Below are 18,355 nucleotides of genomic sequence, written 5' to 3'. Positions count from 1 at the left end.
CGTCTTCTAGAGTTCATTAATTTGTCAAATTGGGTGTGAATCCTATAACTCACACTACTCACCCATGGCAACTGCCCTGGCTTTCTCACTTCTCATCCTCTCCTTCTCCTTCTCTTTGCAACTGTTTCTGTTCTTTCACTCTCCTCAATCTCTCCCTCTCTTCTCTTTTTTCTTCTTACAGGTATTTTTACAAATGGATCGACATGGACCCAAGTAAAGCCGACATTGGCTACCTGTGCAAACCTAACCTAACCTATCATTACAGAATGCCTTTAAAAAAAACATTCAAAAAAATTTTACTATGACCGTATGTATAAAATGATATATAACTGCTATCGGACGATCTTGTGCATGATAAAAACCTATATAGAACTTTAAGTTGAAAGTGTAGAAATTGGATGGCATATATTTTTTCCGGATTTTATCGTTCTATGGTGTGTACTACAACAACAAACTTTTTTTTACAAAAAAAAATACTATGACCGTATATATAAAATGATATATAACTGTTATCGGACGATCTTGTGCACGATAAAAACCTATATAGAACTTCAAGTTGAAAATGTAGAAATCGAATGGCATACATTTTTTCCGGATTTCATCGTTCTAGGGTATTAAGGTGTTATTCCATTAAACGGAGAAACAGGCAACTTCCCTACCAGAACAGTGATAGTCATTTGATCGGTCATTTGACTGGCTCTACTAATGTATTATTTCTATCACAGCGTAGAACAAAGTTTCTATCAATTTCTTAAGGTAAATGGGCAAAAGTGATGGAAACATTTGTGTACATGTGATTTGTCTTCTCCCTTGCACTTATGAATTCTATCGACTTTAAAACATATATTTGAGCTCCTCACTCTTTTGTTGTTTACTAACCAAGGATGACGTAAATATTAGTCACAATTGACTGACCATGCATTATTGATTTATCTATCACAGTTAACAATCTAAAAATGATGCATTTATCGGTCATTGTTGACTAATCATATTTGATGAATATATCCGCAAATGTGACGGCTATACCAATTTATAATAAAACACAATATATTAAGATATATATTTTATTTTAAGATATATATTTTAGTTTTATTAATATAATAAGCATAATTAACAATCATTTCATCATTTTGCATACCTCGCAGGATCTTAAATCCGCGGATGCTCCTTTCAATTTGTGGAAATAAGTTGTCTGTAAAGAAATACATATAAATATCGAAATATAAAAACTAAAAGTAAGTAATAAAGTTACCATAGATTGATTAAACTCCGAAGTGTTTATCATCAGCTCCACTTCCTGTACTATTTTTAAATTCTGTTTATAATAATTCTCTTTATTATTAATAATTTATAGTCTTTGTATTTTTATTTAATTTTGCTTCTTGATCTTTGGCTTTTACAGAAATAATTAATTTATAACGTCGAAAGATATATCTCTGAAATACACTAACAATCAAATGTAGTTGTTTTACGAAACCATGGGTACATCAACAGTCATTTTACCGGTCATTTGACTGTCGTTATTGATGGAATTATCCAATAACTACTTTTTTTGTTTTGCAATTTTATAAAAAAAAATGTTGCAAGAGTGTTAGTGAAATTATTTTTTATGTGCGGTCATACATTTCTTACTTTTGTAATATACAGCATCTCTCCGGTTGGTAGAGAAAAAGTTTCTATCAACTGTCATAAAAGCTCTTTTTCAACTGTTGGTCCAAGGCGAATTCACATAAAGTGGTGTTAGTTAACATATATAAAAATTTCCATTAAACGGAGAAAAACTTCGTTTATATTTTGGATTATTCAATTCAATTTGTTTACAAGTCGTGGAACGATTATTCATTTCAATTTGTTTACAAGTCGAGGAACGAAAATTCAAAACAAAACCTCCATGTTTTAAAAAACAAAATGTGAAAATTTTGTTGTTTCCGACCTGACATTGCCTTATGTGAATTTACCTTGGTTTTGCACATAAAAGTATAATCAGCTGTTAAAATAACACCACCTTATGTTAATTCGCCTTGATATACAATATGTTGACAACTTAACTTCTAATATTTACAATTGTATAAAATTGTTTACATTTGAATTATTGCATTTTATTTTAGACATGTATCCTTTAGTGCTAATCAAATCTTTTGGAAAAGAAAAAAATGATGACATTATTAATGGTATGTACAATTGTGTATAATAAAATTAAAAACAGTGATTTGAATTGTGTATTACATTTTCGGTGTATTATTTTGCAATTGATGTTTTTGTAGTGGAGGTGGTTATAATTGTCATAATCTATAAATTCAGTATGTTTTATATATAAAACCAGACAATTGAAAAAATACTAAATCGTGAGGATTTTAATAACACAATCCGAGAACGAAGTGATGTTGATTTTGGTCTGTAACCGTTAATGGCTTCAGTGACCGTCATTTGATGCAGCATATCGAGAGCTTGTAGTTGACATTATTCATCAGAATCTGTTTAGTTTGATTAACTAAATTTTAACGTATTTTTTAAAAAGTTCCTTTTTACTGAAGGTGTTTTTCTTAAATCTTTCCTTCAAAAAAATTATACATTAAATTTATTATCTATATTTACACTTTAATTTTAAGATTCATTTCATTTTAAAAATATTTATAAAATTCACAAAGGACGAAAAACAGTTTATTTTTATTGGATGTGTTAAATTTTCGGGATTAATCAGTGAAAACTGTCAAAATTTATCAATCCATTCCAATTTTGTTAATTTGTATACCCTACACCACTTAATAATGTATTTGTGTTAAGATTTAGTTAACACCCTTTTTTTAAAACCTTGAAAAGAAAGAGAGAGAGAGAGATCTTTTAGATTACCATGAAGGAACATTGGATGTAATTGATAGAAAATTATATAAGCCAACTCCTCTAGAATCAACAGCCACAGCGGAACAAAAAAAATATATCAAGAACAAAGCGGTTTGTTTGTGATGAAATTTACCAAAAAGTTATTGATAAAGAAAGTGCTGCAGATGTGTGGGATGCTCTTAAAAATCTTTTCGAAGCAACAGCAAAAGATCAATTTTTCAAGGTATGTGCAGACTTTTTCTCGTTCGTTTGGGATGACAATCAAGATGTCACAATGCATATTGCCAAATTAAAAGGATTATGGTTAGAATTCAACAATGGACTAAAAGAATTTAAACGAATTACCAGATTTATTGCTAGTGGGTAAGATTTTGTACATACTACTATCAAAATTCGACACGTTCAAATCAAGTTGGATGATGTTAAGCAAAAATGAATAGAATACATTTGAAGAGCTATGTATGCAAATGACTATGTATCAAAGGAACTTTGGAAAAGGCGATACTACCTCAACTCAAGTAGCACTAATAGCAAAAACGAAATTTAAGAAATCTGAAAATTATAACAAATTTAACAAGAAAAATAGTGATGTTTTCAACTACTGTAAGAAGAAAGGACATTGGTTACGTGATTGTCGCAAGTGGGCAGCAGATGGTATGCCTAGTAAAGAAGCAAAGCTGTGAGTCAAAAGTGATTGCCTGTTTTTTGTGAGGAAGCAAATGTGGTGCAAGATGCCGATACCACATGCTGGTGGATTGACAATGGAGCAACACGTCATAAAACTAATAGTAAAGACAATTTCAAAGATTTTCAGTCATTTTCAAGTCCAAATTTCATAAGAGCTGCAGGTAAAGAAGTTCTACAAGCCTTTGGCAAAGGTACAATAGAAATTGAATCGAAAGTCAAGAACAAGACAGAGAGGCTGTGTTTAACAGTCGTTTGGTATGTACCTAACATCACAAGGAATTTATTTTCAGTGCTATCAGTTCAGAATAAACAACCAAATAGCAGATTTATATCGACAGCAACCAATTGTAAACTATTTGTTGATGGTGAAATAGTTTTATGTGGGTCAAGATCAGTATGTGGTAGGTACACTTTATAAAGCCAATATAAAAGCGATATAGCAGTATGATATGGAAGAAGTTAATGAAGTTCTAGATTTCGATTTACTTCAACTTTATCATGAAAGATGGGGTCACCAAGTGTTCACCAAGTGTTTAAGCGAGTTTTGTTGCGAGCTGCATTTTGGTAATTGCTCCTTTTAATGAATAATACTATTTTTAACAACGTTAGAATCTAATGCCAATTTTATACATCTTTGCTGGAAGATTGTAACGAGTAAACCGTTAACGGTACTTACATATTGTTTTGCCACCAAATTAAGCTTGTTTTTTTTACTCAGTCTTAAGATATTGATGTTGTCTACGACAAGCACTACGTGCACATTATTTTTTACATAAAAAACCTGCAAACCTTCTACGAGGTAATATTGGGTTCTAAATAAAAGAGATCTACGTCTCATAAAATTTGAAACTTTATTTTGTTTTATTTTCATAAAAACTTGGACAAATTGGATTGATGCCAAACATTTGGTCCTAGCGAACCGGATTCTTGAATTGAGTACTGGATTTTATTGGCATCTTTTGAAGTCCATCATTCTCAATAATACAGTCCACTGGCAATATATTTATTATTTATTTCTACGAAATAATTAAGGTACGTAAATATATTTTGTGAGCAAAAGTGAAGTGATAAAAAACTCGGTTGTTTTAACGCGCACACATTCACAAAGTTCTTTTTGTATTTTTTCGTAATTTTTACTTTTAATATTGAATACAGTGCAATCTATCCCTTTATTTTTTGGAAATTTAAATTTTTTTTTTTGCTCCGACTGACAATAAATTAAAGTTATTTTTTTATTTTCAATAAATTAGTGATTTTATATTTCCTTTTGTGCTTCATTTGTTTACAGATTTACATCTGTAAAATATAAAAACAAAATACATATACGGTTAATTCTTGTTCTTCCATTATATTGGTCACCCTACGGTCGGTCAGTTTAGCCATTGTCACGTTTGTTGCTTGACATTTAAAACTAATTATAATATTTTTTGTCGTGAATTAGTTCTGATTTTTAATTTCCTTACATTTTATTAATTTTTTTTATATTAAACATGTCTGTTATGCCACTAAACGAATTTATTAGAGCATCGGATGCTCTTGTTACTTTCGGCGCGATGTTTAATGATTTAGGTGAGGATATTCATAACATTTTTACCTTAGAGATACAGGGCGAGGAAATAAGACGATTGTGGGAGGAAGTTAGAACAACTTATACTTCTTGTCAGAAGTTTTTCGAAACTATCCCACCCAGTGGATCTAGTGATGTAGATGTGGCAGCGTCTAAATATCAGACCACATACATGGCTTATTTTCAATGTTTAGGCTCTATTAATCAGAAAATGGACAAATTTAAACGTGATTCGAAGAATAGTGATTCTTCAACGGTAAATTTAAATACTGGCACTTCAGAACACAATCTGACTCTACCACCTTGTGATGTTGACACATTCGGTGGGGATTATGTTTCTTGGCCTACTTTTAGAGATTTATTCACGGCAATTTATATAAATAGCACGCGGCTTAGTAATATAGAACGACTTTGCCATTTAATACGTAAAACCGAGGGTGAAGCTAAAGATATCGTATCTAAATATCCCTTAATTAATGAAAGTTTTGACTTAGCCTGGCGCGATTTGAAAGAAACATATGAAAATACTCGTATGTTGGTACATAACCAACTCAAACTTTTATTTGGTCTTCCTTCCTTTGACAAGGAATCAATAACAGCCCTTAAAACTTTACAACGAGGAATTAATAGTTGCCTTACTGCTATTTCTATTTATAAAATTCCTACTGAGAATTGGGACCCAATTATTACTTTCATATGTATTCAGCGTCTGCCTAGGTCAACTGTGATTTTATGGGAACGGGGCGTTAAGGACAAATCTGTGTTGTGTACTTGGCATGATTTTGATAACTTTCTGACGGAAAGAATTCAAACATTGCAATGTCTTCACGACCTTAAAGGGACAAACTCTTCTGACGTGGAATCTTCAAAACATTCCTACGATGCTACTTCTACTAAAATGTCGTGTATCTTGTGTCCTAACCAGTCTCATTTTTTGCGAAATTGTCTAAAGTTTAAAAATCTTTCAATAATGGATAGAATTTCTACCGTAAACAAATATAATTGCTGTTATAATTGCCTTTCGAGGACACATAATGTCAGCAATTGTAAAGTTAATAGTAATTGTTTTATTTGCAATAATCGGCACCATTCTATGCTTCATATTCAGCATACAGAAACGCCTTCTGCTTCTACTGATCGCAATTCAGACGCGGTTCTACGAACCACTAACGCGCTACAAAATTATCCAACACCGAATACGTCGAATAATATTATGTCAAACCGTCAAGTATTTCATACTCGATATAATCAGTTCGTACTCTTAGGGACAGCGACTGTTACTATAAAACATAATAACAATAAGTATCAGGTCCGTGCTTTGATTGATCCGGGTTCGGAATGCTCATTTATTACAGAGCGATTACGAAAAAGGTTTAACATTTCCTCGCGTTCTACGAATGTTCAAATTTCTGGTGTCAATAATACTGCATCAGTAGTTTCAAGAAATATTTGTTCTTTGAAAATCGGATCTAACTTCGATTCTTCCGTAGAACTAAATATAAATGCATTTGTTTTACCAGAAATATAGACAAATTTGCCTACGACTTCCGTTAACGCCAACATTCAAAAATTATTGCCAAATCTTCGTTTGGCGGATTTTAATCCTTTTGATAGCCGACCTATTGATATCCTTATTGGCGCTGATCTATACCCTTGGATTGTTTTACCGGATATACAACGAAACTTATTAGGGTCGTTATTAGCACAAAAGACGATTTTTGGCTGGATTCTGACAGTTCCAGTTAATCCTAATCAATTTAATTCAGTTATTAACTTTCCGGAATATTCGACTTGGTCGCATAGGAACTGAAATACTTTTATCGAAAAATTTACTTCATTATCACTAAATAAGCTCACTAAAATATGTTTACGTTTTGCCTAATATTTAAGTATTTAGTTTATACAGTTGATGGATCTGTCATAAAACCAACCATGATTCATTCGGCTTAAGATATTGCGAATGTTATTATATTTTAATTTGCTTCATTCGGCTTAAGATATTGCGAATGAATTATTAGTTACAATATGCTTGAGATATTGCAAGGTGGCCGGCAATGTTTAAGCGAGTTTTGTTGCGAGCTGCATTTTGGTAATTGCTCCTTTTAATGAATAATACTATTTTTAACAACGTTAGAATCTAATGCCAATTTTATACATCTTTGCTGGAAGATTGTAACGAGTAAACCGTTAACGGTACTTACATATTGTTTTGCCACCAAATTAAGCTTGTTTTTTTTACTCAGTCTTAAGATATTGATGTTGTCTACGACAAGCACTACGTGCACATTATTTTTTACATAAAAAACCTGCAAACCTTCTACGAGGTAATATTGGGTTCTAAATAAAAGAGATCTACGTCTCATAAAATTTGAAACTTTATTTTGTTTTATTTTCATAAAAACTTGGACAAATTGGATTGATGCCAAACAGACACATATAGAAGATTCTTAAATTAGAAATGGGAATTAGTGTTAAAGATGATAATGATGGAATCCTCTTAATAAATTTAAGACAGATTTTCTTTTTATATAAAATAATAATATTTTATTTAACAATAAACTATATTGAACAAGTTCTAAAAGTTGTGTGAAGAAAAATTTTTGAAGTTCCCAGAAAAACAATAAAAAAATTATATCATAGTTAACTAAAATATATACAGTGTCTCTCATAAGTATTCGAATTTAGGTATAATATGAAAAGAAAATTAATTTAATAACATATTTTGTATGTAAAATTAATAAATAAATTTGTTAAATTCACTAGACAGACCTTAGCTTTGCGCTTTTACGCTTTTTAAAACTTTAAAAATTCATTTACTTAAATTAATTTAGCTTTATTTGAAAAAAGTGAATAATATTACCTCACAAAAGTATTCGAATTTTTTCTGTATTTCATATTTGACTATATTATACGAAACACAAAACTTAGAATCGAATGGTTTTTTTGCTAAAAATTGTTTTAAGGGGTAAATATCAACCGAATCGATATAATTTTGGATTATTTGGTGCACAATTTTGTGGTATTTGTACCATCTTTTTATGTAATATCATTAAAATGGCGGTTTTTGGCAATATTTGAATTTTTTTCTCTTTTTTTTCTCTCCCTTAGGGCATCTAAAAATAATATTTTTTTATTACAATAATATGTATTTAAACGTTCCAAGATATATTATTGGAATCATTCTTCTATCGCTAATTCAATTTACTGGAACTCAAGTCCATTTTTTAAAATACTAGGGTCAAAAATTTTCGGGGAAACTTGTCTTCTATATATTGTTTTAGATATCAGCTGTTATACATTTTAAGTTTTCAATATATTGTGGAAGTTTATAACTCCAAAGCATGCCTCGAAGAAACGCCATTCAATATAGTGGAATCATTCTTTTTATAACCAATGGCCTCTAGGCTGAATGTCACCATATTATTATGGTCTAACTTAAAAATATTCATATCTGTTTAAATATTATCTACTATGATCAAAATAAGCCCAAAATTTTTTACATACAGTGTTTTTGTAATAGGCAACATAATCGTGAATATTATGAGTAGTAAAAACTAAAATCTACTGTATAGGATGAAGTTTTGTTAAGGCATGTTTTGGAGTTGTACACCGCTACGATGTCTTGAAAATTTAAAATATATTAATGCTGATATTTACAATTATATATACTAGCCAACTTTGTCGGAAAATATCGATCCTAGTGGTACGAAAAGGTACTTAAGATCCAGATAATTCAATTAGAAACAGAAGAACTATACCAAAAATATCGTTCCCACGACAATTGGTTCTTCGCACCGGAACGACTCGGAGTTCAACGAACAACGACCAAGGATTGTCAACCCAGCCACACCGACTTTACACGTGTCGCTGCTACAACAACAACAACAACCAAATATATCTTGGAATGTTTAAAAACAGATCCTTATAACAAAAATTATTATTTTTAGATACCTTAAGGAATCTATTAAATCCTAATATTAAATTTTAGTTTTATCTTTTAAAAAAATAGAAAAAATGGCAAATATGGTCAAAAATCATAAATCATAATTTTAATGATATTATATAAAAAGATGGTACAAATGCCCCAAAATTGTGGGCCAAATGGGCCAAAAATATATCTTTTCCGTTGATAGTAACCCCTTAAAACAATTTTAAGCAAAAAGACCGTTCGATTCTAATTTTTGTGTTTCGTAAAATATGGTCAAATATGAAATACAGGAAAAATTCGAATACTTTTTTGAAGTAATTTTATGGACTTTTTTTAAATAAAGCTAAATTAATTTAAGTAAATGTGAATTTTGTAAATTTAAAAAAGCGTGATATCAAAGTTAAGGACTGTCTAGACAATTTAACAAATTAATTTATTAATTTTGCATACAAAATATGTTATTATATTTGGTTTCTTTTCACATTATACTTAAATTCGAATACTTATGAGAGACACTGTATGTTGAATATGAAAAGTGTTTTGTTTATAAAGTATATTTCTAACACTCCTCCTCAACATGTATATTTTTACAAATTAAAATTAATATTTCAATTTTAACAATTCAACAAACTTATTATGTTTTGCTTTGACCAAATTTTTCGTAAAAATATCTGCAACCATATCTTCTGTTGGACAATATTTCAAACTAACTTCATTATTATTGACAACTTCTCTAATGTGATGATGTTTGATATCTATATGCTTGCTACGATTATGAAATACTGGATCTGTTGCTAATTTTAAGGCCCCTTGATTACCGACGTTTAATTCGACACTTTCTTCATTTGAAAAACCAAGTTCTTGTAGCAACCTTCTCAAGTATACTGCTTCTTTCGGCGCATTTGATACTGACATGTATTCAGCTTCAGTGCTGTTTAAGGCTGTTGTTGATTGCTTTTTAGATTCCCAGGATATTGGACAATTTCCTAAGTAGAATATGTATGCGGAATCTGTCATGCGGATCTACCCCAATCCGCATCTGCATATCCAACCAATTTGCTGCCACTTTTACAAAATTTCAATTTTAGACTTTGCGTACCTTTCAAATAACGTAGTATATTTTTCGCCGTTTTAAAATGTTCTACATGTGGATTTGCGTTTCTTTGAGCTAACTTTGATACGGAATGTAATATATCTGGCCTTGTAGTTAGTCCTAGATATAATAAAGCTCCAATAAGTGATTGGTATAAAGTACTATCAACTTTTTTCAGTATTTTCATCACATTTAATTTAATAATTGGGATCTAGTGGTACTGATGATGGCTTACAGTTTTCCATATTGTACTCTTTCAGCAAATCTTTAATATATATTTCTTGGCTGATCTCAATATTTCCGGTTTTACCATCTCGTTTGAACTTGATGTCCAAAAAATGTTCCAATAATCCTTTATCTGTGACATCAAATTCTTTGGCTATTTCTGATTTAAAAGTTAAGATTTCATTTTGATCCGTACATCCAACAATAATATCGTCCACATAAACTGCAACTATAATTAGATTATTATTAGTTATCTTTTTATATAAACAGGGCTCGTTTTTGCAACTATTAATTCTGAATTTTGCATAAAACATCATTTAATATACGGCTTTAAGCCGTATAAAGTCTTATGCAAATGTAAAACTTTATTCGGTGAATTCTTATCTTCAAAACTCTTTGGTTGTTGCATGTAAATAACATCGTTTAAGTCTCCATTTAAGTATGCTGTAACAACATCTAACTGGTGTAGGTGTATATTGTGTTCAACTGCTAATGCCAAAACCATTCTTATTGTTTCATGTCCTATAACAGGGGAAAACGTTTCTTTGTAGTTTAATCCATACTTTTGTCTATATCCTTTAGCTACTAACTTGCTTTATATCGTTCGATTTTACCTTCACTATTTTTCTTCAACGTGTATACCCATTTGTTCTTAATTGCTTTTTGACCTTTTGGCAAATCTTCTAACGACCATGTTCCTTTTTGTTGTAATGAATAAATTTCCTTTTCCATAGCTTCTATCCATTTTTTATTATTTGGACTGGGTAATGCATCTTGGCATCTTCAATAGAAGAACTGTCGCTATTTTCCGCTTCAAAATATAACAAGTCTTCTTCATCAGAACTGACATTAATTTCTGGCTCTTCTATATTCTACGTTTGTTGCATTTCTTCATTATTCGTTTGTCGCATTTCTTTATTAGTATCATTATTTTTACTATTTAAAATTTTTTACCCTTCTTTTTATTTAAAACAACCACATTAGAACCAAAAACTTTTAAATGTTTGACGTTTGGTTTACGACCGTTCCAAACATAGAAAAGGTATACATAGAACTGAAACTGAGAATGACAAAACCTAAGTCTGCTGTCAAAAACCTAAGTCGTGAGAATGTATTAGTTGAAAAATATGTAACCCAACAAACACAAACTCTTTCGTTTAAAAAGTTTTTATATTTTTGTTTGACATTATATTTCGATATTTTATGAAATAATGTTTTGAATTAGCCATTTTTATTCAATATCAGTTGACCAATGTAAGAAACATCTTCTTTAAAAATTATTCTTAATTTTAAATAAACTCTTTGTGTTTGCTGGGTTGAGTCAATATTGACACTTAAAAATTATATTAAAAAAATAAAAACGATTGAAAAATTTGTTTTTTTCTGAAAATGTTTTCAATAATTTTATAGGAAAAACATAACTTTTAGCAGTGTTTATTGCAGCAGCAGGGGCTATTTTGCCAAAGGAATTGTGCTAATGCTAAAATTAACGCTTGATATGAACGATTATTGTTAATTTCAAAGCAGCCCAAATGCAGTCAAAATACACCCTACACCACACTAATGGGAACGGAATTTTGTTTATGTCTTAAAGTTTGTAACACCTGCGTCGATGTAATGATGTAATCCGTCCATAAATTAGCCTATTGAACTTTTTTTGTAAGCGGCACATGCTATACAAGAATAGGGTATTTATAAAATTAGGCTCAACAAATTTTATATATACGAAATTTTGATTACATATTGTTATAATGAGTAGTACATTCATTAATTAAGCAAACATCAATCTCTTGAATATAACTTCTACATTAAAAAATACTAAATAACTTATTGCTACTTACTCGCAATGTGGTAGGGTATGATGTATTCGGATACATTCTGTACTTTCATATTTTTGTTATTTTATGTAAACAAAAATAAAAATACTCATACAATTGTATTAAATTCACACAGAACCTGTACATGTAAGAGAGTAATATTTCTTACTCTCAGTAACACTTCTATTTATTTTTCTATGGTTCCAAATTTCATATGGAGTTTTGTCATTTAGACTTTTTGAGGGAGATCTGTTACGTAAATATACTGCTGTTGCTACTGCTTCAGCCCAAAGATTTTGACTAAGTCCCGACTCAACTAACATACATCGAGCCATTTCTACTGTAGTTCGATTAGCTCTTTCAGCCACACCATTTTGCTGCGGCGTATAGGGTACAGTAAGCTGTCGTTGTATTCCACATTGTTCTAAATACTGGCTAAATTCTTTACTAAGGTATTCTCCACCATTGTCACTGCGGAGGAATTTTATTTCACGATTAGTTTGTCGCTCTACCATTTCTTTAAATAATTTAAATTTTTCGAAAACTTCGCTCTTGTATTTGAGAAAATATACAAAAATTTTCCTGGATTTGTCATCTATGAATGTCAGGAAATATTTTGATCCACCAATTGAATCTATATTCATAGGACCACTCTCCGAGTGTTTTGGAAATTTAGCTGCATGAATTTTGCTTACCATACAGGTTTTACATGGTTCACCCGAATCTTTATTTATATCCATACCATTTATCATATTTTTCTTGGATAAATCACAGAGACTTTGATAGTTAAGATGTCCATACCTTCGATGCCAAACTTCATTGCTTGAATTTAATGCACATGCTTTCTCCTCAGGTTTTTCAACATCAAATACAAATAGGTTGTCTTCTATTCTGGCTTTCAAAATATAATCATTGTTTTCATCAGTAAAAACTGCACCATGTTGATTAAACTTTGCTGACCGATAAAAAATTACCATTCAATTCTGGAGAATACAAAACATCTTTTAGTTCAATTATACTATTATTAACAAAAATATTGACAGTTCAAATTCCTTTGGCAACAACTGATTTATTATTTGCTAACATAATGTTGTCATTACATTCATCTAATTTTGTAAATAAGTTTCGATTTGCACACATGTTACTTGTAGCTCCACTATCAATGTACCAGGACTTTGGACTACTAACTTGTTCAGATTTCGCCATTGCAATAAGGCTGTAAGACTTTTGTTGATCACGTTTTGTTTTACATTTGTTTGTGACCCTTTTTACCACATATAAAACAATTTCCTTTTGTTACCTTTGCAGCTTCTTTGTTTTTCCAATTCTTGTTTCCACCTTCGCTTTTAGTTGCACTGAAAGCTTGCTGTACTGTTGATTGATCATTTTGATGATTTCGGCGTTCATGTTCTTCCAATAGTTTGAGTGTTAGTGTGCCTAATGCTGGTAGAGAATCTCTCGTTTCTATTGCTACAACAAAATTTTCGTATTCTTTGGGTAGACTTGATAGTAGAATGATGACAAGTAATTCATCTTGTATACAGATTCCAACATCAGCTAATTTTTCCGTAATATCGCAAAAATTATTTAAGTATTCGTCCTTCATGTTTACATTTAGCAGCTTTTTGTATAAGGAAACTTTCTGCATTGGACCACTAGGTTAATAAACTTCTTTGAGTTTATCCCAATCATCTTTAGTTTTTTTTATATTTTTAATATAATTAAGTTGCGAAGACTTCACACTTAACATGATGGTTGCCAATGCCTTTTCATCATTGGTTCCCCATTCCAGTATTTTATCTGGAGCCCATTTTGTATCAATTTGTTCATCACCATTTACATATTTCCATGTTCCAGCATGAATCAGGATACTTCTCATGTGAATTTTCCACGCCTCATAATTCTTCTCTTCGAGCTTTTCTATCTGATACAGAGACGGCGATGCCATCTTGAGATTCTTGCAATAATTTTTTTTTTCCAAACGTTCTGTCTAGGCCCATAACCTGATGGAAATCCTCTTAATAAATTTAAGAGAGATTTTCTTTTTATATAAAATAATAATATTTTATTTAACAATAAACTATATTGAACAAGTTCTAAAAGTTGTGTGAAGAAAAATTTTTGAAGTTCCCAGAAAAACAATATAAAAATTATTTCAAAGTTAACTAAAATATATATGTTGAATATGAAAAGTGTTTTGTTTATAAAGTATATTTCTAACAGATAAAACTGTTTGTAAATATATGGAAAAGCTCATCGGTTGCCGTTTGGTCATAGAAATAAAGCTACTAGTCCTGGTGAACTCGTGACAGCTGATGTCTGTGGACCATTTAGTGAGTCGTTTTCTATAAAGAAGTACCTGGTGATCATATAAAAGAATTATTAAGTGAAAATGGTGGTGAGTTTGACAACCATAAAATAAAGTCAATTCTAAAAAAGAATGGCGTCATGCCAAGACTAACAGCTTCCTGTACACCACAAGAGAATTGCGCTAGTGAAAGAGAAAATCGTACAGCTGTTGAGATGGCTCTTACATTCAAATATTCCAATACAGAAGCAAAGTTTCCGGATGCTATATGGACTGAATTTGTAAGAAGATCAATATATTTACTAAACAGAACTTGCAAGTCATCAGTAAAAAATAAAAGTCCTTATGAGTTATGGATGGGAAAGAAACCTAGAGTGCATCATTTATAACGATGATGAGCGTTATCGAGTTTCCGGATGCTATATGGACTGAATTAGTAAGAACATCAATATATGAACTGACAAGCCATTAGTTGAAAATAAAAGTCCTTATGAGTTATGGATGTGAAAGAAACCTAGAGTGCGTCATTTAAGAATCATATCATGCGTATCTGATGATCAAAATACTAAAGAAGATAACAACAAAAATTTAGATACTATACTACTACTATAGAGAAGTTTAAAGCCAGATTAGTTATAAAAGGATTTACACAGAGAGAAGGTATAGATAACAAAGAAACGTTTAGCCCAGTAGCAAGATTAGCAACAATACGTGTAGTGTTGAGTATAGCAGTTAGTAATAATAAGCATCTATTTCAATTTGATGTCGCAACAGCTTTTATTTATGGAGAATTAGAAGAAGAAATATTTATGAAACAACCTGTGGGCTATAGCGATGGTACATGACGAGTGTGTAAATTAAAAAGAAGTTTATATGGTTTAAAACAAGCTCCTCGTTGCTGGAACAAGAGATTAGTGAAATATTTATTAAAAATTGGATTTAACGTTTGTGAAGCTGATCCGTGTCTATTCATAAGAATAAAAAATGAAAAGAAACTTATTTTAGTATTATATGTAGATGACGGTTTGGTTGCAGGAACAGACAAAATTGAAGTTCGAAGTTTATTACAAGAGTTACGAGCTGAATTTAAAGTTACATCTAAAGAAGCTAATTATTTTTTGGGTTTGGAGATAAAGAAAGAAAATGGTGCAATAAGAATATCTCAAACTGCTTATGTTAAGAAAATACTTGAGAGGTTCAATTTTGATGAATGCAGACCAGTATCAACTCCAATGACCAAAATAGTAGAAGATTCCGAAACAGGAAAAGCTGAGGACTTATCTAAATTTCCCTATCGACAAGCAGTGGGAGGAATTATGTATTTAATGCTTGGTACTAGACCAGATCTTGCAAACAGTATTGGATACTTGTTTAGAACTTTAGATAATCCCTCAAAAGAAGATATTGTTAGATATATTGCTGGAACAAAAGAATATAGTATTACTTATACGGCTGACAATAACTTAAATTTCGAATGCTACAGTGATGCTGATTTTGGAGGCTGCTTAAAGACTGGTATATCGACATCAGAAATAATAATAAAATTCACTGGTGCTGTAATTTCATGGATGAGTCAAAGACAATCGATAGTAACAACTTCTACAACAGAAGCTGAAATCATTGCTGCTACTGAAGATTCTAAAGAAATTATATGGTTAAAAAGACTCTATTCCGAGTTAATTGGATACAAAGACGTTCCAGTATTGCAAGTGAACAATAATGCTGCAATAAGATTAGCTCAGAATGCAGAGTTTCATCGTCGCACTAAACACATAGCGTTGAAACATTTTTTCATTCGTGAAAAGGTATCCGAAAATTAAATTTGTGTTATAAGAATATCAACTGATTTGATGACGAAACCACTACAGGCAACAAGGTTTGAATATTTCAACCTTAAGCAATTTTGGGACTCTCAAATGTTAACAAATTATCTTAACAAGGGAAAGTATTGATGTTAATAATGTATTTGTGTTAAGATTTAGTTAACATCCTTTTTGTAAAACCTTGTATTGAATTTTGTATTTGAGAAATGTTTTGAATTTATATTCATTCGAAAATAAACTTTTACAATAAAACCAATAAATAGGGTAAATTGGGTTTGTGCTGATGTTTGTAACATACAAAAATATTCGTCCTATACCCACCTTAAAGTATACCAATCGGCTTAAAATAATTTTCTGAGTCGATTAAACTATATCCGTCCGTCTGGCTAACTGTTCATAAAAACCTTGTGCGCAAGGTACATGTAAACTTTGTGCGCAAGATAATTGCATGAAATTTGGCACACACGCTTCCCAAGGACAAAGCCTATTGAAATTGTTAAAATTGGTCCATTATTTCGACAAGCCCCCATCCAACCATACCCCCCAAATAGGGCTTTTGAGCTTATAATTAATTTAAATTATCTATTATGTCAACAAAAGTCGACTTTACTTTCCCTACCAACATTTAAAAGCATAATATGGCCCATATTTTCCCCTACTCCCATTTGATTGAGCCCTCTTGTAAAAAATCTCTTTTTTTGCAAAAAAAAATTTAAAATGTTCTCAAATTAAGTTAAAAAACAAATCAAATGCTTTATTTTTTTAAATAATCCCCATTTTTAACATACTGACTGGTGTACGGTATCATATGGTCGGCTCCGCCCGACTATACATTCATATTTGTTTTTTAATATTGCTGTATTACTTTATAAAATTTAAAAAAATTTAGATATTTTAGTAGTGGTAAGTCTAAATTTTGACATTTTTTAACAGATTTATTGCTCTATACACCTATAAAAATTTGTTAGTATTTGACTTAGCGTAAAATCTAACGTTTAAACATTAGATTTTTTAGAAACGCGTTTCTTTGATTTTATTTCGAAAATAATAATAAATAATATTAGAATATAAATGGATTTAGTTAGTCCTAGAAAAAATTTTTAGTGAGTTATAATACATAAAAAAGTAATTAAAAAATAATTTGAAACCCCCAACTAAAATAACTGGGATTCTAAAATTGCAAAATGTTTGTTGTCCTCCATATTTTGATGAAAATTAATAAATGCATAAACAAATGCACCAAAATTTGTATTTTAATATTTTTTCATGGTTTTCCCATTTTACACAAATCTATTTCTAATTGGAAAACATGCATTTACACCTACCTGTTTATTCAAACTTTATTTATGAAAAAAAACAAAATCCTCTTTAAAAAGGTTGGCAACAAAACTTAGTTTATTAACTATATATTGCTAACCTTTTTTAATCAATTAGATAAACTGTAAATAAATCAATATCAAGGAAATAAAATGAAAATCCATTAAAAGAATCATAATATCGTGTTAATTTCGTTTTGTACAGAATCAACATTTTAAGAAACGGTTAATTTTTAGGTGAAGGATTATGGATTACATTAAAATTAATCTTCGAAAGATATTTTTGAATACTCAATCAGCTATTTAAACTTGAGATGCAAAATTGTAAACAGTTGATGCAAAAAAATTAATAAGATTTTTATTAGACATTCAAATGTTTGATATATCGATTAGTTTAAGTTATGGGGATATCACAATAATTTTTTGTTTTAAATTTAATTTTTCATTAATTTTCATATTACATTTGCAACTGTTTTCTTCTTTTTTATAAAACATGCATTGTTTTGATAAGAAACAGTGACGCATTCTGTTGTTTTGAATGGCAACACTGCGAAGTTTAATCTAGTAATCAAAAATATCAAAGAGGATTAACATCAGAATCAAATTATTTTTAGATTAACTAATCTGAATATTAAATAGCATTGGATTGCCAACTCCAAAACTCGATCTAAATCAAATAAATTTATTTATATTTACGCTGAAGAAATTGTGTAACCGTTTTTTTGTTTTAAGTTATATAATATCTTTTAT

At 30.4% G+C, this 18,355-nt stretch overlaps 1 protein-coding gene across 5 annotated transcripts in view; it reads left to right on the top strand.

The window, feature by feature from the left end:
* Positions 1-18,355, top strand: part of LOC124419980 — a 110,522-nt gene that overhangs the window by 9,715 nt on the left and 82,452 nt on the right. Inside the window, exons 1-2 of one of the 5 annotated variants that reach the window (XM_046951334.1) lie at positions 11-2,171; positions 2,265-7,494. The exons of 1 other annotated variant lie outside the window; for it this stretch is intronic. In XM_046951334.1, the coding sequence (XP_046807290.1) occupies positions 5,019-6,623 (1,605 nt within the window). In that variant the 5' untranslated portion in view covers positions 11-2,171; positions 2,265-5,018 and the 3' untranslated portion in view covers positions 6,624-7,494. Of the gene's footprint in view, positions 1-10; positions 2,172-2,264; positions 7,495-18,355 lie in introns of those variants that run through there. 3 more of the 5 variants (XM_046951335.1, XM_046951336.1, XM_046951337.1) reach the window with 3 other exon arrangements.

Source organism: Lucilia cuprina, chromosome 5, assembly GCF_022045245.1.
Source record: "Lucilia cuprina isolate Lc7/37 chromosome 5, ASM2204524v1, whole genome shotgun sequence".
In the NCBI taxonomy this organism is placed as follows: Eukaryota; Metazoa; Arthropoda; class Insecta; order Diptera; family Calliphoridae; genus Lucilia; species Lucilia cuprina.
Note: the sequence above shows the minus strand (reverse complement) of the source record. Positions and strands in the feature narration are given on the sequence as shown.